At 39.8% G+C, this 27,487-nt stretch overlaps 1 protein-coding gene across 1 annotated transcript in view; it reads right to left on the reverse strand.

The window, feature by feature from the left end:
* Positions 1–27,487, reverse strand: part of LOC140205539 (uncharacterized) — a 181,332-nt gene that overhangs the window by 52,226 nt on the left and 101,619 nt on the right. The window contains exons 8-9 of the mRNA XM_072273156.1: positions 3,573–3,621; positions 3,061–3,181 (exon numbers count right to left, since the gene is read on the reverse strand). Coding sequence (XP_072129257.1) covers positions 3,061–3,181; positions 3,573–3,621 — 170 coding nt within the window. The remainder of the gene's footprint in view (positions 1–3,060; positions 3,182–3,572; positions 3,622–27,487) is intronic.

The following is a 27,487-nucleotide window of genomic DNA, read 5'->3' on the forward strand; positions in this document are numbered from 1 at the left end:
ACTCTGGAGACCGTTTCTAAAAATCTCCGTTTTCAGGGGATGAAAATGCTGTTTCAGTGTGGACAGAAGGTCAAAACGAAGAGAAAAAGCTTCGTTTTTGAAATTATCCAGAATAGTGTGGACGTACCCTAAGTGTCTGGCTGGGTTGGAGACAACACAGTTTGAACAGTTTTCTATTTGTCTTGTAAATTAGTTCCAGTAGAAAGCTTGTTGAAAGTGAGATGCAGCATTGTGTGGAGAAAAATTACTGGCAAAGCTTCAGCCTTCCTTGACATGAGTCTACATTTCAGCATGTAAAAGTAAACATGCTTTCAGAGTTCAAAGTAAATTTATTATCAAAGTACATATATGTCACCATATACAACCCTGAGATTTATCTTCTTGCAGGCATTCACAGTAAATACCAGAAACACAATAGAACCGATGAAAGACCGCACTCAGCAGGATGGACAAACACTCAATGTGCAAAGGTCAACAAGCTGTGCAAATACAAAAATAAATTAAAAAGGAAATAATAATAATAGTAAATAAACAATAAATATTGAGAATATGAGATGAGGAGTCCATGAAAGTGAGTCCATAGGTTGTGAGAGCAGTTCAGTGATGGGGTGAGTGAAGATGAGTGAAATTATCCCATCTGGTTCAAGAGCCTGATTTTTGAGAGGTAATAACTGTTAAGAGTCTTAAGAGTGGATAATAAGAGTCTCTTTTTGCATGCTGATTACGATATAATCATTGTGGTCTCTAGTTGCTGTTACCCTTACACTCTAACATAGATGTAAGATCACCCATAAAAATGTATCTTAATCACACCTGATACTAAATTTTCAAAAGAAAATGCTGAGACAAGTTTACTCCATACACATTAGTATGATGATCTATATAAATGCTATGGTCACAGAATATATTTTACACTACATGCAAAAACCATCTTCATTTTTCTGTCAAGTTGAAAAAAGCTGACATTGACTATAAATCACTGAGGATGTTCTTAATAAAGAGTAATATTATAAAAAGTTTTCCCACCCATTTTATTCAAATACATTGTCAGCACTGAGGAATAACAAATACTGGAAAATCTAAGAAACAGATTAAGACTTGCTAAATCCCTGGTGTTAACAGCTGAGAGTATTTTAATGTTTATCTCTACTTCATCAGCAAGGACAAATTTAATGCCATAATTTTACTCCAACTTGAGATCATATCATGCTGCTGTTTAATAGTAATTTCCTCTTCACGTCCTTTATTATTGGCTAAGACTGTAACTCGTTATCACCTAGGTTTTATTAGCAGAAGGGCATTCAATAGTCTACATTTTATAAGACCAATTTGTTGTACCTTTTGGATATTTATCACACATCGGTCAATTGATAAAATACTCATTTACAGCTCATTGTAGAATGGTTACTTTGAACAACAATGTTACCATGATTAGTGGAATTATTTTCCACATTATCCCTTTACTGCAACACCAAACATGGTAAAGAATGGAAACAGCTAATGTTGGCACCAATGTTGGAAAACAGGCACACTTCAAAGTAGTCCTCTTGGCTTAACTTATTTTGCTGAATTGACGCTACAGTTTAAATCTCTAAAATCGCCTGATAAGCATCTTTAAACAACTAATCATCATGCTTTTCTTCTCCCCAAATTTCCAATACTCACATTAAATCAAAGAATGTTCCTTTTTGAGCGGTATTATAAATTAAGTGTTCTAGAGAAAAGCTGGCAACTGAAATGAAACATGCACATAATTGTTCGTTTGTTATGTGCTGTGTCGTAGGACAATCATAACCATGATTGCTCTTGACAAATTCTTCTAGGCAGTGTCTCTACAAGACAGATGACCCCAGCTATTACCAACATTCTTCAGAGATTGTCTACCTGGTGTCAGTGATTGCATTATCAGGATGTGATATGCATCAGTTGCTCATATGACTATCCATCACCTGCTCCCATGGCTTCACGTGACCCTGGTCAGGAGGCTAAGCAAGTGCTACACCTTGCCCAAGGGTGACCTACAGGCTAGCAGAGGGAAGGAGCGCCTTACACCTCCTTTGGTAAAGACTTATCTCTACCCCGCCACCCAATGCATGGTAATGCACATAATAGAATTGTAAAAATTGAGGATGAATAGAAAAAAGAAACAGATTTCCTCATTATTGTTTTTTCTTATTATTTATTCTTAATACTCATTCCTTTAACAATAGTTATTTTATACTTTTGCAAATTTCAGTGTTTTACTTCCACCAAATATCTGTATTTAATTTTGATTCTATTTCTACCATTTTACTCTCCAACATCTCTGCTTTTGTATGTTGTGCAAGCTATGCTTTAGCTACCATCCCTGTTTGACAATGCAACTTGTGATTTTCTGTCATGACTTAAATTTAGCAAACTCTTTGTTTCAAATTGCTCTTTGTTTCAAAATCATGGAACTCTTATGGCCACTTGATATTATGCCAATTCTAAACAGAACAATCTTGTTCATCTCGTTCCCTCATTCTTTTCCAATGGTCATACACACTATTCTCCTCTGGGAAACATGTTTCTACCACACCTACAGGCAGCTAGTTCCAGTTCATAATTGCACCCTGCATAAAAGCTTTTCCTCACATCGCCAGTACTTCTGTCTCAGATTTTAAATATATTCTTGTTGATCCTTGAATCACCCGTTAATAGGAACAGTTAACATGAGAAAGTCTGCAGTTGCCAGAGATCCAGAGAAACACACACAAAATGCTGGAGGAACTCAGCAGGTCAGGAAACATCTACGGAAAAGAGTAAACAACTAGGCTGAGATCCTTCTTCAGGAATAGTTTCTCTGATTCATATAAATCAATCATGATTTAATTTTATTTGCTTGAAATAAACAACCATAGCATTTCCAATCTAACCTTACACTAAAAACATCTCATGATGTACACTTAGGATTCTTACAATTTACAATAATACTGTGATAAACAAATGAAAATGTGAGTTTGCATAAATTAATACTTGATCAGGAAGTTCAGGCACTGATAAATATTTAACATCCTCTCTGGATGCTGAGGCACTTACCATGCATTGCATGCTTCTGATCAGTCAGTAGTTGAGAAAGAGCCCAGAATGCATCTTCTTCATTCAAATACATTAGCAGAATGGCTGCAAGCTGGCTCATACCTTGACAATAGCTCACCTCCTTGAAAAACATGTTCATTTTTAAATATAACAGAAAGAAGAAAAGAATTTGTAATAAATTGGACCGTAAAGAATTTAATAACACTATCCCTTACAGAAAAATTGCCTTGGAATTTATCACAAATATTTAATGTGTACTGTTTTACTCAGAAAAGGAATACTGCTTCATTGTTTTAGATTACGTTACATAGTTATGGCTTTAGCTGTTTTTTGTTTCCTGTTCACCTTCTAGCTTGTACTCCTTCCCCTCACCCAACTTCTTAATCTGGCTTCTTCCCCTCTCCCTTCCAGTCCTGATGAAGAGTCCCAGCCTCTAACACAGAATGAGCTTTGTAACATTGGATTATTTGTATAACATTACTATAAAGAATCTGTAAACTAAATATTCTTACCGTATTGTATACAGAATAGGCGATGAGTACATGAAATAAAGCTTGCTGTCTGTTTAAAGAAAATTAACTATAATTAGAAGTGATGCAATTTAGATGATACAGCTGAACAACATTCTCTGTTCTTGATTATTTGTCTCTATTACATTAAACCACTGTTGTACGATTGCAAGTAAGTCCCAAATCAAAGCTGAATCCCACTAGTTTGGCAGAATGGTCACTATTACACAGAAAAGATGACTGGAACATGAAAAATATTAACAATGGTACAGTATATGTGTTCTTCCAAAGCAATGGATCAGGGATGTTGTTTGAGCATATCAAATGAGACATTTGAATACAAATATTGCAATTAACTTGTGCACAGAAATCCTGGAACTTTTTTCTAACATACACCAAACATCAACCAGTCCAACTCAACATTCTTATTCTTACCCTAGCACAGCAGAGGAGATAAGGAATACTATGGATGAACCGCACATATTATTCTATGTATCTATAGACTGCATATTATACTATTATTTATAGGAAGTTACATTTGTTTTTGATTATTTTATGTGCTGTTAAAATGTTTGTTAAACAGTGTGCAATAAAGGTTGTATTCAATAAAGAATTGATTTTAGCCATATAGGGACTTAGCAAGGCTTAATTTAGATACCTATAAGATTTCAAAAGAAAGGAAGTAGCAATCTGAACAAAATTTTTTAAATGCAGAGAATGTGCTATGATACTAGAGAATTTGAAACCTTTGACCTTGATGACCCTGAAAAAGTGGTAGGCTGAATATTAGGTTCCACTGCTCTGACCTTTGTTAACGGTTCTGAACATTGTACTCACTGCTGAAAATGGACACTCTTTAAATATGAATTTGATTGAAATTGCAAATTGCCAAATTTCAGATGAGAATCAACGAGCAGCAGAAAAATTAAAACACTGCAAACATATGATGCTTGCACAGCAGTTTCTTTAGTCTGACTTGAAAATGGAAGTTGAGAAACTTGAGAAGCCTGATGAACTCTCCGGTCTGGAATTTAGCCAGTGCTTGGTTGTTAGTAGCAGAGCCATGATGCACTGCAAGTTTTGCTATGTGAAAAGACACAGGCCAAAGCAAAAAGAACAGCCATGAAAATCAGATAAAGAGTCAAAGTCAAGCTTATTGTCATATGCACAAGTACAAGCATGTACAGGTGCAATTAAAAATCTGCTTGCAGCATCTTCACAGGCAGCAATATATAGGCAACATTCACAAGAAAAACAATCATAAATAATATACAATTTTTAACAGAAAACCATTAGAGCAAAAAAATCCATTTAAGTGCAATGTGGTCAAAGTGGTCATAATGTTGCTAAACTGTAGTGACTGCCATTTTGCTAGTTGGTTCAAAAACCAGAAATCTGAAGGGAAGTAGCTGTACTTGAACCTTGTGATTTGTGACTTCAGGCTTCTGTACCTCCTGCCCTATTGTAACTATGAAAAGATGGCATGGCCCAGATTGTGGGGCTCTTCGATGATAAATCTTGCCTTCTTGATGCAGTGCCTCCTGAAGATATGACCAATGGTGAGGAGGGATGTGCCCATTATGTACGGGGTAGAGTCTACTACTCTCTGGAGCTTCTTACATACAATTTGAATTGTTGTACCTGAACACAATGCAACCAGTCACAATAATCTCGACAGTACATCTCCTTCACCTCCTGAGAAAGCAAAGATGCTGGTACAGTTCCATTATGATCATATATGATCATATCTATGTGCTGGGCTCAGGAGTGCACGTTTGCCCTCCTATATTGATGGTCAGTACAAAGGAGATGAAGGGGGGGTGGTGGGAGGAATCAGATTTTAGACAAGAGAAAAAAAGCAAGGAGCGCAGAGTAGAGAGAGGGGGAGAGGGAGTGGAGATGGGGAGAGGGAGTGGAAACGGGGAGAGGGAGGTGGAGAGAGGGAAGAGGGAGTGGAAACGGGGAGAGGGAGGTGGAGAGAGGGGGAGAGGGAGTGGAAACGGGGAGAGGGAGAGAGGGGAGAGGGAGTGGAGAGAGGGGAGAGGGAGTGGAGAGAGGGGAAAGGGAGGGGAGAGGGGGAGACGGAGGGGAGACAGGGAGAGGGAATGGAGACAGGGAGAGAGGGAGAGAGGGGAGAGGGAGGGGAGACGGGGAGAGGGAGTGGAGGGGGAGAGGGAGGGGAGACGGGGAGAGGGAGTGGAGACGTGGAGAGGGAGTGGAGACAGTGGGAGAGGGAGTGGAGAAAGGGGAGAGGGAGTGGATGGGGGAAAGGGAGGGAGAGAGGGAGTGGAGACGGGGAGAGGGAGTGGAGAGAGGGGAGAGGGAGTGGAGGGGGGAGAGGGAGTGGAGAGAGAGGAGAGGGATTGTTTATATAGTTGGTGAATTACTCATTACTTTCTCAGTGGAAGATTGTACCATTTCTTAAGATTCTGTACTTTCCCTAAATCCATCATGTTTATGATAAGATACTTTGTATGTGGGCCTAAGGGTAGTTGCACAAAATGCTGTGGACTCATATTTTCCAAAACCAATTACTCAAACAACGTGCGGTTCATTCGTGGACATAAAGAAAGATTGGCAAGTACATACCAGGTTTCAGGCAGTAATAATGATACCCTATTTTAAAGTAACTGATTGAGCCAGAATGATTTACTAAAGGAAAAATACTATAAGCATAGACCACAAGACTATAAGGCAAAAGTGGAATTAGACCATTTGGCCAATTGAGTCTGCTCTGTCATTCAGTCTTGACCGATTTAGTTTTCCCTCTCACCCCATTCTCCCTCAGTCTCTCCAAAACCACTGACGTTCTTACTGATCAAAAACCTATCAACCTCTGTTTTAAACACACCCAATAATTTGGCCTCCACAGCTGTCTGTGGCAATTGATTCCGCTAGTTAAAGAAATTCCTCCTTATCTATTTATTATTTATTTATGTTCTCACTTATCCTCATCTCTGCTCTAAAGTGATGTCATTTTATTCTAAAGCTGTGCCCTCTGATCCCAGACCCCCACAATTGGAAGCATCCTCTCCAACTCCTCTCCATTTAGGCATATGAATATTTGGTAGGTTTCAATGAGATTCCCTCTCATTCCACTAAACTTCAGTGAGTACTGGCCAAGAGCCATCAAATGTTCCTCATACATTAATCCTCTTATCCCTGGAATACTCATAAACCTCTTCTGGATCTTGTTCAATGCCAGCATATCTTTCCTTAGATACTGTTCCCAATATAGTCTGACCAATGTCTTATAAAGCCTCAGTATTCCATCTTTGCTCTTATATTCTAGGCCTCCCAAAATGAATGCTGACATTGCATTTGCCTTGCTTACTACTAATAACCTTTGGGGAACCCTGCACAAGGACTCCTAAGTCCCTTTGCACTTCTGATTTTTGAATTCTCTCTTCATTTAGAAAATAAGCTATGCCTTTATTCCTTCTACCGGATGCTTGACCAAACATATTCACTATATTTCATCTGCAAAATGTTTGCCCATTCTCCCAATCTGTCCAAGTACTTTCTACAGCTATCTTGGTTCCTAGCAGCACCTCCACTCATCTTTGTGTTGTCCACATAATTGGCCACAAAGTCAATAATTCAATTATCCAAATTATTTAGCATATAACATGAAAAGTAACAGTCCCAACACCAATCCCTATAGACAACACTAGTCCAGGCAGCCAACTAGAAGAGGCTTCCTTTATTCCTACTCTTTGCCTGCTGCTAGTCAGCCTATCCATGCTGATACCTGTCTTATGGGCTCCTGTCTTGTTCAGCAGCATCATACGTGGCATCTTGTTAAAGGCATGAAAATCCAATTTAACAACATTTGTTGACTGTCTATTTTGCTTGCTATTTCCTAAAAAAATTGCTACAACTATCAGGCGAGCACACCCCTTAAGGAAACAAAGCTGACTTTAGGATATTTTACCATGTGTTTCCAAGTACCCAAAAACCTCATCCTTAATAATGGATTCCAACATCTTCCCAAGCACTTAAGTTAGGCTAACTGGCCAATAATTTCCTTTCTTTTTCCTGCCTCACTTTTTAAAGAGAGGAGGTCCTCTGGAACCATCCATATCGTGACCTCTTATATTATATCTTTCAGAACCCTACTTATCACCTTATTCATCTTCAGTTCTTTCAGTTTCTCAAGTACTTTCTCCTTAGTAATAGCAACTAGAAAAAGTATCAATCCATATTCAAGAATTAAAGCAATGACAAAGACTCTGATGTTTCCACATAACTATAACTGCACTCAACAAGAACTAACGGCGATGCACTTTATGGCATTTCAAGTATTTCACTTATCTTCAATAATTCATTCCTCTGATGTTCACAGTCCTGAGAGCAATGCCTAATCATAAAACTGACCCTGATATTAACTCATTTACCATGAGCCTCATTTTTTTTTATCTACTTCGACTTAATTCTAAACTATTCCAATTAAACGACATTGAAAATGGAATTAAATATTTAAATTCTTACTTTATGGCAACCTTGTATGTCTTTCAACCAGAGCCCCACCCCCTTCTCTCTTCTCCATAGCTCCATCTGCCCATTATCCTCTCCATCTCTCCCTCACTTCCTATGGTATTCCTATTGTCTACCAGCTGATGTTTCATCTCTCCTCACTTCTACATACTAACATTCTTTTCTCTACATTCCCATTTCTGATGCAGGAACTTGACCTAAAATGATGCCCATTCCTTCTTTTGCTTCCACATATGCTGCTTGAGCTGTTGAGGTTTTTTCCAATAGGTTATTTTTTTCTCCAGACTCCAGCATCTGCAGGTTCTTGTGCCTATATATGGCTGTCCAGTATATTGAAATGGGTAAGATTTTAACTTGGCCTAGCTGGTACAAAATTAATGGGCTGCCAATTTTATATTCCCGGTTTCCCACCATCAAAATTTACTTTCTATTGACTAGTTGAATCTGTGTTCTGTGCTCCCTTTGTATTCCCAGTTTAGTCCACTCAAGCCTGATTAGCACTTGAACAGGCCACAACTTGGATATGCAACAAACAGTAGACTTATTGCTTTGGCAAACATGGTCAAATCAGCAGACTTGAAGCTAGTCCCGCCTTGAATTTCAGTCACACAGTTAACACTTCAAAAACGTAAATCATGCAATTTATTTCAATGCTTTTTATGTTCACCTTGACGGTCAAAACATGGAGGAATCATCAAACTCCCACATCCTCGATTTCAGTCTCTGAGGCTGATGTGCATGCAGACTTCAAGAGGGTGAACCCAGGAAAGGCATGTAACCCAGACTGGATAATTGAACAAGTACTCAAGACCTGTGTTGATCACCTGGCTGGAGTGTTTGCTGAGATCTTTAACCTCTCACTTTGGCAATTTGAGGTATCTAGCAGCTTTCAAGCAGGCTTCAATTATACTGCTGCCCAAGAAGAATGTGGTGACCTTTCTGCTGCCATAAGTAAGAAAGTAGAGGAGACTTAGGACTCACACCACCAAGTTCAGGGACAGCAACTACCCCTCAACCATCAGGCTCTGGAACCAAAGAGGATAACTCCATTCAACTTCACTTGCCCCATCATTAAAATGTTCCCATAACCTATGGACTGAATTTCAAGGACTTTGTATCTCATGTTCTTGATATTTATTGGTTAGTTATATATTAGTATTATTTCTTTCTTTTTGTATTTGCACAGTTCATTGTCTTTTGCACACTGGTTGAATGCCCACCCAAGTTGGTGTGGTCTTTCATTGATTCTGTTATGGTTATTATTCTATGGATTTATTGAGTATGTCTGCAAGAATTTGAATCTTAAGGTTGTATATGGTGACTTTGATAATAAATTTACTTTGAACATTGAACTATCTAGTTCTGTCATTTTTGAATCATGCTAAAATTTCTTGCAAGATTTCTGTAACACTTGACTAGCATGAGACCTGTGCTATAGAAATCCCCACATGCACATGATTAAAGCAGCCACAGATTTAATACTTGGTTTTGGCTTTACAATAAGCTGGCATGCAAGCTACAAAAATTAAGACTTAGAATTTCTGCATTTCTGGTCTGCTCATATTGTCTAGGTGGTTATAAAATACTTGTAAGTTTGAAAACTGCATCAAAATGTAGCATCCAAGAGCCATATTATACATTGTTAACAATGTATAATCATACTATATGTGCATTCCAATTGGATTACACAAATAGATTTAATTTGACGTAAGAGTAAGAAAGAGTTGTTTGCTTTTGTATGTGAAAATAAAGCCTGTAAAGAGGAGAGCCTGGAAGTTCACCGGTGCAACAGCAATAATAAAGTTTAAAATAGTTATAGACAGAAAGAAGAGTAGCAGTAGCAGTAGGCTATTCAGGATTTTGAGCCAGCTCCACCACTCAATATGATCACGGCTGATTATATAAATTGAGTAAGCAGTAAAACGCAAGCCATTAGAATCATATTAATTTAAACTTGAATATAATTCATAATTTTGTCTCAATTCGCCTCTGTGGCTGAAAATTCCACAGGTTTATTACTCTTTGTATGAAGAAATTTCTCATCTTAGTTTCAAATGCCCAAATCTACATCCTAATTCTCAACTTTGCTACCACCAGGAACATTTTTCCTGCCTCCAGTTTGTCCATTCCAGTCAGGATTCTGTAAGCTTCAATTGGCCAATCATCCCAATTTCTCTTCCTTTTTTGGGCCTGCTAACCCAGGAAGTTGTGAAAATTTGATACACTCCATCCATAGCAAATGCATTTGTTCCTAAATGAGGCAAGAAACACTACACAAAATATCCAATATGTGGTCTTACAAGCCCTTGTACAATTCCAGTTAGACTTTGTTCCTGTACTCAAATCCTCTCACTAAGAAAATAATTTGCCTTCTCAGCAGCCCACTGCACCTGTAAGTTTATTTTCATCAATTGTATATGGACTAATATACAGTTCTTAATATACTACTGTTCAAATAATGTTATCTTCCTGTTTTCATCACCAAAATAAATTATCTCTCTGTAACTATGTGTGTTACCTCTGGATTAGCCTTCAAAAACTGGAGGTTAATTAACTCTTATGAAGTTCTCCCACTCTTCTACACAGTAAGGGCAACTTACAGTACCTAATGAAGCTACCAATCCAGACATCTTTTGGATGTGGAATGAAACTCAAGCACCGGGAGGAAATCCACATGACTACAGTGAGAATGTGCAAACTCCACACAGGATGCATCTGCGGTCAAGACTGAATAGAAATCTCTCGTGCTGTGAGAATCATCTCTCACTACACCACTGTCATTCAACCCCAATCTACCCCTACCAAATATACAATGTTATTCTAGACTTCGTTGAACAGGCTCAATTTCCAAATCTGTCGATATGAGGAGGACAGTAATAAATTTAAGGAGATATAGAGAGGGTAGTGGAATGAGCAGATAGGTGGTAGATCAAATTTAATACTAAAAAATTATTCTACTGTAACAGTCTAGAGGGAGCTGTTGGGAGGGTTGGGGTGTACAAGAGCCCTGTGCAGAGCCTTATTCATTAGGTTAATATGTTCATTGCAATTCTTTGATTATTTGGGAATTATATCAATTTAACAAATTTGGGCATGATTTTGAGAAAGTTATTCAGTTTTGGTGTGAAATTTTCCTGTACTTTTAACTATACGGATCTAAGCAATAACTGGCATTGTTCACTCTCTTAGGAACCAGTCTTTATTAATATTGAATGCTCCTTAGCACCTAAAAGGCCAGTCTCAATTCACCCGCAATTTTGACAAATCTTTCTGAAAAACAAATTGAACCAAATTGAGTTTCCAGTTACCACATCACTGGTGGTTTTGAGTGTTTTTTTCTGCAAAAGTTTAGAGGACAGAAATGCTAAAAATAAAAATAGAGAAACAATACTATGATTATCAGGTGAGAACTAAGTAAAAACATGTAAAAATGTGTCACTCTCTTATTACCACCTCTTGCCAGAATACAGGCTACTTTCCCATGATTTCTAGGGCTAATCATTCATCCAGATTCAGTTCGAGCAACAAAATAAAAGGAAACTGTTTTATAGACGTACATACTTTGTCCATTTATTTGATGTAGTGAAATTCTAGATAGGCTGATCTTGGCCAATTTGCTGAGGTGATTACCCTCGTTTTGATCTTTTGACGTCTGAGACTGAATTGACTCATGCAGCTACTTCCTGCTTAGCAGACTGGCTGTTGCTTCTGTGCAGAAAATGCTCCAGGATGGCAAAATATTTAAAGTGCCTAGTCATTCATTATTTCTCATTTATAAATATTTAAGATACACAGCCATGTATCATTTCTCATTCTGTTGATGGAAAATATAAGCAGGCATAATAGCAATAGCAACCAGAGTTCACGGTGCAGAAAGATGCCAATCTCAAAGCAGTCACAACATTTGGTCAATGTTTTGTCTTTAATATCCATTTACTGATGTTATTATACACCAGCTTACAAACACCCATCTTATGTACAGGCTGTACATATGAACAAGCATTTGGGAAATAATTAATATGTATTCAGAAACAATTAACCTATATCTGGAAGTCTGAGTTCAGCTTAAGTCCTAGACCATAAGATATAGGAGCAGAATTAAGCCATGTGGCCCATCAAGTCTGCTCCAAATTTTTTAATTGTATTATAGCAAGAGTACTGTGCCACTGAAGGGTAATGTTAGCATTACTTCATATTTTTCCCCTCTGGTACAAAGGATTCCTGAAGTAACTTCATGAACTTTTACATGATGTAATAGTAAAATCCACAAATACTACCTTTCATTACCAGTCTAAGCTCTTTCATTTGCTCAGAAAGTATTGAGTATGACTTTCGTCCATTTAATATACTCTTTGAGTCATTCTTTTCCCACACGCTGTGTACTTATTAATGGCTTCAAGTGTACACACATTTTGCATTTTGCAGCAAGTATTGTGGTAGACGTGTGCACTTTAACCAATACAAATAACGGATGTTGTGGTTACATTCAAAGCTGTAATTCAAAAAAGGGATTCCAATGACATTGTGAGAGAAGTGCTTATCGTTGGTTTATGAGTTCAAGGTGTAAGCTCTTTTTAATTTATTATATGATTCTCCCTCAGTAGTTGGTAGTTATGGTCATGATATATAAAAATTATATTTGCGATTTTATTCTAGTCAGTCAATAAAAATTGTAGATTTCATTCCAAAAATTGCAGATTTTAAGAATAAAATTTTACTTACAATTCAAATTTTAAGTTAACAAACAAATCAACTGTCAACTTTTCATTTACATTGATCCACAAACTTCATAGATTTTGCTGAGCTTGTTATAACACTAAGCTATCTATAAATTTTACAATGACACCATTGGCAAGGAGGCTTACAGCAGTGAGACTGATTGGCTAGTTGAGTGGTTCTGCAACAACAACCTCACACTCAACAAGACCAAGGAACTAATTGTGAACTTCAGAAAGGGGAAGTCAGGGGAACACATGCTAATCCTCATTGTGGGGTCAGCAGTGAAATGGGTGAAAAGCTGTAAGTTCCTGGATGTTAACATCTCAGGGGATCTACCCTGGGTCTAACACATCAATACAATCACAAAGTGGCCTATATTGCAGGAGGCTGCAGAGGGTTATGGAGTTAGCCAGTTCCCTCATGAGCACAACACTTTCCATCATCGAGGACATTTCAAGAGGCAATGCTCCAAGAAGGCCATATCCATTATTAAGGATCAAAACTATCTGGGACAAACCCTTTTCTTGTTACTACCATCAGGGAGGAAGTACAAGAACGAAGATCCATAGTCCAAGAATTAGGAACAGCTTCTGCCCCACCACAATCAGATTTCTGAATAGTTATGAATATCACCTAATTATTCCATTTTTGCATGATTTATTTTTGTAATTTATAGATTTGTATATTTTTGCACTGTACTGCTGCTACAAAAAACAAATTCAACATCCTATGTTGGTGATTATAAATCTCTTCTGGCTCTGAAATATTACTGTTCATATCCTAAATTACATCCCAAGTCCTGGTTAACAATGTGCCTGATGACCTATCTTGTCTTTGTCTGCCACCAAAATCACTCTTAAAATTTTCATTGGAATATTTCCATTACCTAATACCTCTCTATTACTGTAACATTTTTCATTAAGGAGAGAGGTTAAGCAGGTTGGGAACATGGAGAATAAAGGGTGATATTATAGAGGTGCAAAAAGATCACGAGGGGTATAAATAGGATGAACACACACACTTTCACCCAGGGTGGGGTATTATGAACTGGTGGGGATAGATTTAGATTGCAAAGAGAGAGACTTAATACAAATGAGGGGGCAATTTTCTCATCCAGAAGGTAGCCTGTACATGGAATAATCTGTCATAGAGAGTAGTTCACAACATCTAAAGGCACTTGTGCAGGTACATGGATAGGAAAGGTGCACAGTGATATGGGCCAATTGCAGGGAAATCAGACTAGCTTATATAGACGAGCTTGGTCAGCATGGGCCAGTTGGGCTGAAGGACCAAAGGTTTATGCATCATAACCATATGACTATGATCAACATCCCCTAAAGCTAATTACATCTACAACCACTACGTCTTGACCTCAATCATTTATCAACTCAAACAGGATCCTGATGCTCCTCCTACTCCTCACAGCCATTCACTGTCCCATGACCTGAACTCAACCCTTGAGTTCTTGATCCATCCTCCTTGATGCCCTCACACTGTTCACTCGTGTGCATCTTTGCAAGTCATTATCCATGTATTACCCAGCTTCTCCCCCAATCTACGGTAATGATGTATGCATTTTTGTAATGGCATTCCCTCACGCAAAACATGTATTTGTCAATCACACACTGCTGCTCCAATGAAGCTTTGCTGATGTAAAAGACTTCCTAAGCTTTTGTCTTTTATAATTTACTCTTGCACTTTCATTTGATAGTTCCTAAACAACTACTTGTGGTGCAGCGGGCAGCAACCTTGCCGTTTCTTTAGCATTTTTGTCTGTTTTTTCACGAGGCTGAGTTGCTAGCTTGATGCTAAACCCAGCATGGATGCAAAGCTTGCAAGGAGCCAGCTGGATTCGAACCCAAGACAACTTGCCTCCAAGTCTGGTGTGGATGCCAGTACACCACTAACTGGTTCACTTTGCACTGATATCAAATGTACTTCGTTTTTACCTACACTGCTTGAGTTCTGCTGCACTGAAGCAAGAATAACAGTGGTAGCTTATGAACTTTTGCCTGCATCTTCTATATTAGCAAATTATTAAAAAGGAATCCCTTTGTCTGTATCACAAACAAGAGAAAATCTGCAGATGCTGGAAATCCAAGCAACAGACACAAAATGATGGAGGAACTCAGCAGGCCAGGCAGCACCTATAGAAAAAAGTAAAGTCGATGTTTTGGGCTGAAATGTCAGTTGTGCTTTTTTCTATAGATGTTGCCTGGCCTGCTGAGTTCTTCCAGCATTTTGTCTGATCTTTGTGACCAATGATTGGAATATTTCTGTGATATTTTACAATTAAACACATTACTTCATTAATTTAAAATGTCTTTAAAAGTTTTTCTCCTTTAGATAATTGGTATTGAAATGGTTAAGGTTGTATTATCAGCAACTTACAAACCACAAAGATTTAACTTAATTTGTAGATCAGTCTTAGTAACACAGCAGAGTACACCACATACTCAAGACAGTAAACTGGAACTGTAATTAGAACAAAGAAAAATTCATTTCCTTTAAAAGTTAGTGCTATTTGTAAACCTTCATACAATTCTTGAGATGTGAAAGAGCATTTAGGTTTTTTATGGTTCACTCTTAGATCTTCACAAATTTATTCTGTTATTTTAATTTTGTTTTTCTGCCATTATATACCTTAATCTGATTTTTTCTGTCTTTATCTGTAAGAGACCCATATTAACTTAGTTAATCTGTAAAAGCAATTCAATCATATTCATAATTCATCTGTCTTGTTACAAATGCTGTATGTATTCAGATAAGAAGTTTTCAGTTTTGTCTTCTTACTATTTTACTTAATTTCACTCTACCTGGAGGTATACCCTTACATTTATATACAGGTACTTTGCTGTTTTAATAGGGGAGTTCTGTAGGAAAATGATATTGAGACAAAAGATCAGCCAGGATCTTGTGGAATGGCAGAAGAGGTTCAAAGTAACAATTAGCCAGTCCTGCCTCTTATTTATTATCCTTTTTCAATGCTGCCTTATCTTCATTCTTGACATATTTCTGTTATTTCTGTTATCATTCTCCTATGCTTGATATTTTTAGATTGCCTCTCACTGGAATCTCTTCCCTAACTATTTAGTTTCAAATTTTTTCCTACAGAACCAGGTATTCAATTTGCTGGTGCCATCGAAACTCAAATGAAATTCATTCTCATGAAACAGCTTTCTGTTTTCCCAATACTGGTGCCAGTATCCCATATACTAAAACCATTGCACCCAGATAAATCTCTGAACTACTCATCCAACCCTCTAATCATATTGACCTGGTCAATGCCAAATGCACATAGCTTAGGTTGAAATCCAGAGGATATTAGTTTTTGTGTTCTTTTTAATTAGTACCTTAGTTTTCATACTCCCTCAGCATCACCTTCTTCACTGTATCTATGTTGCTGGTTTTGACAACAGATGACAACAAATGGTCTTTCTTCTTCCACTCCGTCTCTAGCTCTGACAAAATGTCCTTAGCCTTGACACTGAGAAATTCTGGATGCAAGTTTCAGTGAACAGAACTAGCAAACATCAGAATGCTTTTTCTGGATTGCAGCTCATCACCAACAACAATGAGATGATCGACAGAGAAGTGGAAGAGCTCGAGGCCTGGTGCGAGGCAAATAACTTCTTCCTCAATGTCAAAAAGACAAAGGAGATAGTTATTGACTTCAGGAAAACTCTTTGCACCAATGCCACAGCAGTGGAAGTTGTGAGCAGTTTCAGTCTCCTTGGAGTGCACATTTTCACAAACTTTCATGATCTCAGAACCTACGTACAGAAAAACCTGTGCATAGCATCACTTTAAGAACATACAAAAATCTATGTATATGAGCTTATTGTGTTTATTATTATTATTGTGTTCTTTATCTTTATTGTCGCAAACATGAGGAAATCTGCAGATGCTGGAAATTCAAGCAACACACACAAAATGCTGGTGGAACGCAGCAGGCCAGGCAGCATCTATACGAAGAAGTACAGTCGATGTTTCGGGCCGAGACCCTTCATCAGGACTAACTGAAAGAAGAGATAGTAAGAGATTTGAAAGTGGGAGGGGGAGGGGGAGATCCGAATTGATAGAAGACAGAAGGGGGAGGGATGAAGCTAAGAGCTGGAAAGTTGATTGGCAAAAGGGATACAGAGCTGGAGAAGGGGGAGGATCATGGGATGGGAGCCCTGGGGAGAAGAAAGGGGGAAGGGAGCATCAGAGGAAATGGAGGGAAGGCAAGGAGTTATTGTGAGAATAGGGTTGCCAACTTTCTCACTCCCAAATGAGGGTCAAAAGTAGCAGTCTAATACGGGACACTTGTGTTTACCCCGAGAAAGACTACCATGACCATGAAGCCTTGCACGGGCACCTATGTTCGCATGCATGACGTGTGCATACATGATGTGCCGGTTTTTTTTCTATAAATCGGTTTTGGAGATTCCGTTCAGTGAAACTACACAGTACATACATTATTTCTACTTTATATAAGGCTGTGTATTTATCATATCATTCCTGCTTTTACTATATGTTAGTGTTATTTTAGGTTTTATGTGTTATTTGGTATGATTTGGTAGGTTATTTTTTGGGTCTGGGAATGTTCAAAAATTTTTCCCATATAAATTAATGGTAATTGCTTCTTCACTTCATGTCATTTCGGCACGAAAGGTTTCATAGGAACACTCTACCTTAGCAGGGGAAATACGGGACAAGGGCGGTTCCGTATGGGACAAGCCAATTTAGTCCAATATACAGGATGTCCTGGCTAATATGGAACAGTTGGCAACCCTATGTGAGAGGGACAGAGAGAGAAAAAAAAGGGTGGGTGGGTAAATAAATAAATAAATAAGGGATGGGGTAAGAAGGGGAGGAGGGGCATTAATGGAAGTTAGAGAAATCAGTGTTCATGTCATTAGGTTGGAGGCTACCCAGGCGGAATATAAGGTGTTGTTCCTCCAACCTGAGTGTGGCTTCATCTTGACAGTAGAGGAGGCCATGGATTGACATATCAGAATGGGAATGGGACGTGGAATTAAAATGTGTGGGCACTGGGAGATCCAGCTTTCTCTGGCGAACAGTGCATAGGTGTTCAGCGAAATGGTCTCCCAGTCTGCATCGGGTCTCACCAATACATAGAAGGCCGCACCAGGAGCACTGGATGCAGTATATCACACCAGCTGACTCACAGGTGAAGTTTCGCCTCACCTGGAAGGACTGTCTGGGGCCCTGAATGGTGGTGAAGGAGGAAGTGTAAGGGCAAGGTGTAGCACTTGTTCCGCTTACAGGGATAAGTGCCGGGAGGGAGATCGGTGGGAAGAGATGGGGGGGACGAATGGACAAGGGAATTGCGTAGGGAGCGATCCCTGAGGAAAGCGGGGTGGGGGGAGAGAAAGATGTGCTTGGTGGTGGGATCCCATTGGAGGTGGCGGAAGTTACGGAGAATTATATGTTGGACCCGGAGGCTGGTGGGGAGGTAGGTGAGGACAAGGGGAATCCTATCTCTAGTGGGGTGGCAGGAGGATGGGGTGAGAGCAGATGTGCGTGAAACAGAGAGATGCATTTGAGAGCAGAGTTGATGGTGGAGGAAGGGAAGTCCCTTTCTTTAAAAAAGGAAGACATCTCCTTCATTCTGGAATGAAAAGCCTCATTCTGAGAGCAGATGCGGCGGAGATGGATGACTTGCGAGAAGGGGATGGCATTTTTGCAAGAGACAGGGTGGGAAGAGGAATAGTCCAGGTAGCTGTGAGAGTCCGTAGGCTTATAATAAACATCAGTAGATAAGCTGTCTCCAGAGATAGAGAGAGAAAGATCAAGAAAGGGGAGGGAGGTGTTGGAAATGGACCAGGCAATTTGAAGGCAGGGTTGGAGGCAAAGTTAATGAAGTCAACGAGCTCAGCACGCGTGCAGGAAGCAGAGCCAATGCAGTCGTCGATGTAGTGAAGGAAAAGAGGGGAGCGGATACCAGTATAGGCTTGGAACATGGATTGTTCCACAAAGCCAACAAAAAGGCAGGCATAGCTGGGACCCATACGGGTGCCCATGGCTATACCTTTAGTTTGGAGGAAGTGGCAGAAGCCAAAGGAGAAATTATTAAGAGAAAGGACTAATTCCGCTAGACGGAGGAGAGTGGTGGTAGAGGGGAACTGGGTAGGTCTGGAATCCAAAAAGAAGCGGAGAGCTTTGAGACCTTCCTGGTGGGGGATGGAGGTGTATAGGGACTGGACATCGATGGTGAAAATAAAGCAGAGGGGGCCAGGGAACTTAAAATCATCGAAAAAATTCAGAGCGTGAGAAGTGTCACAAACATAGGTAGGAAGGGATTGAAGAAGGAGGGATAAAACAGTTTCGAGGTATGCAGAAATGAGTTCGGTGGGGCAGGAGCAAGCTGAGACAATGGGTCTACCCGGACAGGCAGGTTTGTGGAGCTTGGGGAGGAGGTAGAAACGGGAAGTGCGGGGTGTGGGAACTATGAGGTTGGTGGCAGTGGATGGGAGATCCCCAGAGCTAATAAGGTTGGTGATGGTGTGGGAGACAATGGCCTGGTGCTCCTTAGTGGGGTCATGATTGAGGGGTTTGAAATTCTCCTGGAACAAAATAACTTGGTAATTTTTCGTCTCCTTGTTGAATTGCATATATTAGTCAGGAATTCCAAATCTCAACTGAAATTCCTTGAACAACATACTCAATGTTGTATATTCAATATAAATATGTTTATCATGGATCATAAAATTTTCATCAGTTCCTATAATACCACAGTTGGAACACATCACTTGCCCTGCCTTGTCTGTTCTAACTGAATTTGTTTAACCATCACAATTGATCATGAATTTGAAATGCCATATTTAAGTTTGCTGACTGTTGTGGACCGAATCAAAGCTGGTGATGAATCAACGTATTGGAGGGAGGTTGAAAATCTGGCGTATTATTAACTACACGAGGAAGAAATTAGAGGTCCATGAGTCAGTCTTCATCAGGGGTTAAGAGGTGAAGAGGGTCCAGCAACGTAGAATTCCTCGATGTTATCATTTCAAAGGATCTGTCCTGGGTCCAGCAGGTAAGTGCCATTGTATATAAGGCACAGCACGCCTCTAATTCCTTAGAAATTTGCACAGATTTGACATGTCATCTAAAACTTTGACAAACTTATATACATTCGTGGTGGAGAGTATACTGACTGGTTGTATCGTGACCATGGGAACACCAATGCCCTTGAACTGAAAAACCTACAAAAAGTAGTGGATACACCCAGTCCATCTCAGATAAAGCCCTCCCCACCACTGAGCACATTTACTAGGAGTGCTATTGCAAGAAAGCAGCATCCATCATCAAGGACCCCCACCATCCAGCCCATGCTCTCTTCTCACTGTTACAATCAGGCAAAAGGTACAGGAGCTTCAAGTCCCACACCACCAGGTTCAGGAACAGTTATTACCCCACAACCATTAGGAATTAGAGGGGATAACTTCACTCACCCCAACACGGAACTGATTACACAACCTATGGACACACTTTTAAGGACTCTATAACTTGTCTTCTCAATATTTAGTGTTTATTTATGCATTTATTAATTATAATATTACTAGTATGTATTTGCACAATTTATTGTCTTTTGTACATTGGCTGTTCGTCCATCTTTGTTGTGTGTGGTTTTTCAATGATTCTATTGTTTTCCTTTGTATTTTCTGTGAATGACTGCAAGAATATGTATCTCAGGGTAGTATATCGTGACAAATATGTACTTTGATAATAAATTTACTTTGAACTACTCACAAATGATTGATTGAATTAATAGCCTTTAAACAGTTCTATTGATAAGTAACAAAAGACACAAAATGCCAAAGGAGCTCAGTGGTTCAGGCAGCATCTATGGAGGAAAATGAACAGTTGACGTTTCTGGCAGAGACCCTTCATCAGGACTGATGCTGCCTGACCCGCTGAATACCTTCAACATTTTGTGTGTGTTGATCCAGATTTCCAGCATCAGGAGTCTCTCTTGTCACCCTATTGAGATGTAATAGGGGAGAAAAGACAAAAGAATGTGGTTCTCTTGCAGGCAAACAGCAGAATACATCTTGTGGATTGTGAATCTGTTCATTACCCATTCATAAATCTGTTGGCAGAGGGAGAAGAAGATGTACCTAAACCATTGAGTGTTTTTCATCTTCAGGCTGTTGTACCAGCTCCTTGATAGTAGTAGTGAGAAAAGGGCATATCCTAGGTAATGGGGATCCATAATAAAGGATGCAGAGTTCTTGAGGCATCACTTTTAGAAGATGCCCTTAATGCTGGGGAGGCTAGTGAGCAAGATGGAGCTGGCTGAGTTTGCAACTTTCTGCAGCATTTTCAGATCCTGTGCAGTTGCCCCTCCATACTAGATGGTGATGCAACCTGTTAGGATGCTCTCTACAGTACATCTGTAGAAATCTGCTGGAGTCTTTGGTTTCTTCAGATGCCTAATGAAATATAATGCAGTCATGCCACCTTTATAATTGCATCAATATGTTGGGCCCAGGATAGATCTTCAAAGAAGTTGACACCCGGTACTTGAAACTGCTCACCCTTTCCACAGTTGATCCCTCAATGAGAACTGCTGCATGTTCCCTCAACTTCCCCCTTCCGAAGTCCACAATTCCTTAGTCTTACTGACGTTGAGTGCAAGGTTGTTGTTGTGAGACCACTCTACCAACTGACCTACCTCACTCCTGTACCCTCTGAAACGTGATTTCAACAGTTTTCTGTAAATTGTTCCTTGAAGACAGCTGTAAGGTATTTAATTTCTGTATCTTTCCTTAATTCACAAGATGTATTCTGCTGTTTGCCTGCAAGAGAACCACATTCTTTTGTGTTTTCTCCCCTTCTTACATCTCAATAGGGTGACAAGAGAGACTCCTGATGCAGGAAATCTGGATCAACACACGCAAAATGTTGAAGGAATTCAGTGGGTCAGGCAGCATCAGTCCTGATGAAGGGTCTCTGCCAATGTCCATTACCTCACTATTTTTTTCCTTGTTTTGCTCTCTTTTTGCACTAATTCAATTTTATATGCAGTATATTTGTTCTTATTGTAATTTATAGTTTTTATTAATATATTCCTGCTGCAAAACAGGAATATGCCAGTGATATTAAACCTGATTCTGATTCTGTGGTTTAAAATGAATGAAGATGAAAGAAATTTGTAATGTGTGGGGAAAAAAGCATTGCTGGAATTAAAGAGACTGAGAACCCTATTATCTGTTGACCTGCATTTTAAAGAGTTAGCACTGATTATCATCTTGCAAAATTCCTTAGTTTCCAGAATTATTGCACTAATTGGGTGGTAGCAAATATAACCCAAGTTTTAAGAGAGGAAGAAAGAAAAATGGAAACTAGTGTTAGCCTGACATCAGTTGTGGAGAACCTATGCATTATTATTAAGGAATCGCTAGATAAGCATTTACAAAATACAACAGGATTGGGAAGAGTCATTGTGGATTAATGAAATTAAATTTGTTAGAGTACAATTACTAAAGTTGCAGAAAGCAGATTAGCTGATGATGAACCAATCTATGTGTTGTATCTGGACTTCCAATAATCCTTCAATAACCTCTTAACCACCTTTTATACTTGGACCAAAAGAATGGGGCTATACATTGGCATTAATGTAAATAGGTAGAAAATGGAGTAGAAATAAACAAATCATTTTCAGGTGTGCAGGTTGTGTTTAGTGTGCTGCTGCTGGGAATGGTGCCACTGTTGTTTATAATATATATCAATGATTTTAATGAACAGAACAAAGGGAATATATGAAAGTTTATTGATAATACAAAGCTGAGTGCCCATGCAGGTGGTGAGGAAGATGAAGAGAAACTTCAAGAGTACATACTTTTCTCCTCCCTGTTCTTACACAATCTTAACCAATTGTCATGTCTTTTTGCTTTCATATATCCAAGTCCAAATTTCTTTGTATAGTCAAATCAGTACAGGAGGCCTCATGCCTTAGCAAAGGCAAATAAAAATAAGGCAGGGACAAGTGGAGTGGACATTGTTGAAGTGGGCCAGTGTTAAGAGTGAGGAGGCTTTGGATCATCAGGCTTGGGTGAGGTAAGTATCTTCTTCATTCTTCGCCTGTAAATTCATAATTAGAGATTGGCTGTAGGGGCTGTGTTGTGTTCTTTGTGTGAGACGTGGGAATTCTGGAAGACCTCAAGCATCCCAGATAACCACATTTGCACCAGGCGCACAGAGCTGGAGGTCCACAGAGAACATCTTAAGGAACTGGAGCTGCTAGTGCTGTGGCTCAGAAGGGAAGGGGGGGGGGGAGGATATTTAAGTGATAGGGGAATCCATAATTAGAGGAGCAGACACAAGATTCTATGGACACAATAGAGACACTCGAATGGTATGTTGCCTCCTAAGTGGCAGGGTCAGGGACATACCGAATCTGGTCCACAGCATTCTTAAAGTGGAGGGTAAGCAGCCAGAGGCCTTGGTACATATTGGCAGCAATAACATAGGTAGGAAAAGCACGGAGGTCCTGAGGAAGGGATTTAGAGAGTGAGGTAGAAAGCTGAAAAGCAGGACACCTAGGGTAGCAATTTCACACCAGTGAGGGTAAGAATAGGATGATTTGGCAGATGAATGCATAGCTGAGAACCTGGTGCAAGGAGTAGGGTTTCAGATTTCTGGATCATTGGGATCTCTTCTGGACAACGTATCATCTGTTCAAAAGGGATGAGTTACACCTGAACCTGAGGGTGATGAGTATCACTGAAGGGAGGTTTTCTAGAGTTGTTGGGGAGGGTTTGGTAGGGGATGGGAACGAAGTGATATGATTACAAGGAGAGGCAGTGTGCAGTGAGACTGTCAGGAAGGACAGGCAGATGACAGTGCAAAATTGCAGTCAGTGGGATCGTGAACACGGCACAGCACATCACACAAACTAACCTTCAGTCCGTGGACTCACTTTACACCGCACACTGTCGGAGCAGTGCTGCCAGGATAATCAAGGACATGACCCACCCAGCCAACACACTTTTCGTCCCAATTCCCTCCGGGAGGAGGCTCAGGAGCTTAAAGACTCGTATGGCCAGATTTGGGAACAGCTTCTTTCCAACTGTGATAAGACTGCTGAACAGATCCTGACCCGGATCTGGGCCGTACCCTCCAAATATTCGGACCTGCCTCTCGGTTTTTTTGCACTACCTTACTTTCCATTTTTCTATTTTCTATTTATGATTTATAATTTAAAATTTTAATATTTACTAATTTTTACTATTTTTAATATTTAATATTTATAATCCAGGGAGTGGGAAGCGCAGAATCAAATATCGCTGTGAAGATTGTACGTTCCAGTACCAACTGTTTGGCGACAATAAAGTATAAAGTATAAAGTAAAAGGGAGACAATATCGAAAAGGGTGTAGTACACAGGACTGAAAGTTTTATATTTGAATGCATGCAGTATACAGAATAAAGTCAATGATCTTGTAGCACAGGTAGAGATTGACAGGTATGACGTTGTGGGCAACACCAAGTCGTGGCTTGAAGAAGATTATAATTGAGAGCTTAATTTCCAATTTTACACATTATATTGAAAGGACAGCCAGGTAGGCAGAGGGGGTGAGGTGGCTCTCTTGGTTAAAATTGAAATCAAATAATTTGAAAATGGTGACACAGGATCAGAAGATATATAATCCTTGTGGGTAGAGTTAAGAAACTGCAAGGATTAAAAGATCCCGATTGGAGTTATATACAGGCCTCCTTTAAAGAGCAACAGAAGATAACTAAAAAGGCAACACGCGGAGAAGAAGTGAGGTACGAAGATAAACTAGCCAAGAATATAAAGGAGAATAGTAAAAGCTTCCTTAGGTATGCGAAAAGGAAAAAAATAGTTAAGACCAAAATTGGGCCCTTGAAGACAGAAACGGGTGAATTTATTATGGGGAACAAGGAAATGGCAGACGAGTTGAACAGGTACTTTGGATCTGTCTTCACTAGCTAAGGCACAAACAGTCTCCCAGATATAATAGTGGCCAAAGGACCTAGGATAATGGATGAACTGAAGGAAATTTATATTAGGCAGGAAATGGTGTTGGATAGACTGTTGGGTCTGAAGGCTGATAAGTCCCCGGAACCTGATGGTCTGCATCCCAGGGTACTTAAGGAGGTGGCTTTAAAAATCGTGGGCAGATTGGTAATCATTTTCCAATGTTCTATAGATTCAGGATCAGTTCCTGTGGATTGGAGGGTGGCTAACGTTGTCCCACTTTTCAAGAAAGGAGGGAGAGAAAACAGGGAACTATAGACCAGTTAGTCTGACGTCAGTGGTGGGAAAGATGCTGGAGTCAATTATAAAAGATGAAATTACAACATATTTGGATAGCAGTAACAGGATAGGTCTGAGTCAGCATGGATTTACGAAGGGGAAATCGTACTTGACTAATCTTCTGGAATTTTTTGAGGATGTAACTATGAAAATGGACAAGGGAGAGCCAGTGGATGTAGTGTACCTGGACTTTCATAAAGTCTTTGATAAAGTTCCACATAGGAGATCAGTGGGCAATATTAGGGCACATGGTATTGGGGGCAAAGTACTGACATGGATTGAAAATTGGCTGGCTGACAGGAAACAAAGAGCAGCGATTAATAGGTCCCTTTCGGAATGGTAGGCGGTGACCAGTGGGGTACCTCAGGGTTCAGTGCTGGGACCGCAGCTGTTTACAATATACATTAATGATTTAGATGAAGGGATTAAAGGTAACGTTTGCAAATTTGAAGATGACACAAAGCTGGGTGGCAGTGTGAAATGTGAGGAGGATGTTATGAGAATGCAGGGTGATCTGGACAGACTGGGTGAGTGGGCGGATGCATGGCAGATGCAGTTTAATGTGGATAAATGTGAGGTTATCCACTTTGGTGGTAAGAACAGGAAGGCAGATTATCTAAATGGAGTCAAGTTAGGAAAAGGGGAAGTACAACGAGATCTAGGTGTTCTTATACATCAGTCACTGAAAGCAAGCATGCAGGTACAGCAGGCAGTGAAGAAAGCTAATGGCATGCTGGCCTTCATAACAAGGGGAATTGAGTATAGGAGCAAAGAGGTCCTTCTGCAGCTGTACAGGGCCCTGGTGAGACCACACCTGGAGTATTGTGTGCAGTTTTGGTCTCCAAATTTGAGGAAGGACATTCTTGCTATTGAGGGAGTGCAGCGTAGGTTCACAAGGTTAATTCATGGGATGGCGGGACTGTCATATGTTGAAAGATTGGAGTGACTGGGCTTGTATACACTGGAATTTAGAAGGATGAGAGGGGATCTGATTGAAACATATAAGATTATTAAGGGATTGAACACGCTGGAGGCAGGACGCATGTTCCCACTGATGGGTGAGTCCAGAACCAGAGGCCACAGTTTAAGAATAAGGGGTAGGCTATTTAGAACGGCTCTGAGGAAAAACTTTTTCATCCAGAGAGTGGTGGATATGTGGAATGCTCTGCCCCAGTAGGCAGTGGAGGCTAAGTCTCTGGATGCCTTCAAGAAAGAGATGGATAGAGCTCTTAAAGATAGCGGAATCAAAGGTTATGGGGATAAGGAAGGAATTGGATACTGATTGTAGATGATCAGCCATTATCACAGTGAATGGCGGTGCTGGCTCGAAGGGCTGAATGGCCTACTCCTGCACCTACTGTCTATTGTCTATTGTCCTAACAGTGGCCAGGATCTTGTCAAAAGGGCAATGTTATGATAGTCATTGGGGATTTCAATATGCAGGTAGGTAGGGAAAATCAGGTTGGTGCTAGACTTCAAGAGAGAAAGAATTTGTAGAATGCCTACAAGATGGCGTTTTACAGCAGCTTGTGGTTGAGTCCACTAGGAGAAAGCAAGTTTGGATTGGGTGTTGTGTAATGAACTGGATTTGATTAGGGAGCTTAAGGTGAGATCATAATATGAGCAATTTCACTCTGTAATTTCAGAAGGAGAAGCTAAAGTCAAATGTATCATTATTTCAGTGGAGTAAAGGGAATTATTGAGGCAGGAGAGAGGAGTTGGCCAGAATTGATAGGAAAAGAACACTAGCAGGGATGACAGCAGAGTAGCAATGGTGGGAATTTCTGGAAGTAACTTGGATGGCACAGGATATATACATCCCAAAGAGGAAGAAGTATTCTAAGGGCAAGTTGACGCAACCGTGGCTAACAAGTCAAGCCAACACAAAAACCCAAGATAGGGCATATAAGAAAACAAAAATTATTGGGAAGTTAGAGCATTGGGAAGCTTTTAAAAACCAACACGATTCAACTAAAAACTAATTAAGGAAAAGATGGAATATGAAAGTAAGCTAGCCAATAATTTTTAATATTAACCCAAAAGTTTCCCCAGATGCATAAGGTGTAAAAGAGAGGTGAAAGTGGATACTGAACCACTGGAAAACAATGCTGGAGAGATAGTAATGGGATCAAAGAAATGGTGGATGAATTGAATAAGTATTTTACATCAGTCTTCACTGTGGAAGATACCAGTAGTAGCCTGAAGTTCGAGAGTGTCAGGGGTCATGAAGTGAGTGAAGTTACCATTACTAAAGAAAAGGTTCTTGGGAAACTGAAAGGTCGGAAGGAAGATAAGATCAGATGGTGTACATCTCAGAATTCTGAAAGAGGTGGCTGAAGAGATTGTGGAGGCATTAGAAACAATCTTTTAAGAATCACTAGATTCTGCAAGACTGGAAAATTGCAAGTGCC

Source organism: Mobula birostris, chromosome 11 (assembly GCF_030028105.1).
Source record: "Mobula birostris isolate sMobBir1 chromosome 11, sMobBir1.hap1, whole genome shotgun sequence".
In the NCBI taxonomy this organism is placed as follows: domain Eukaryota; kingdom Metazoa; phylum Chordata; class Chondrichthyes; order Myliobatiformes; family Myliobatidae; genus Mobula; species Mobula birostris.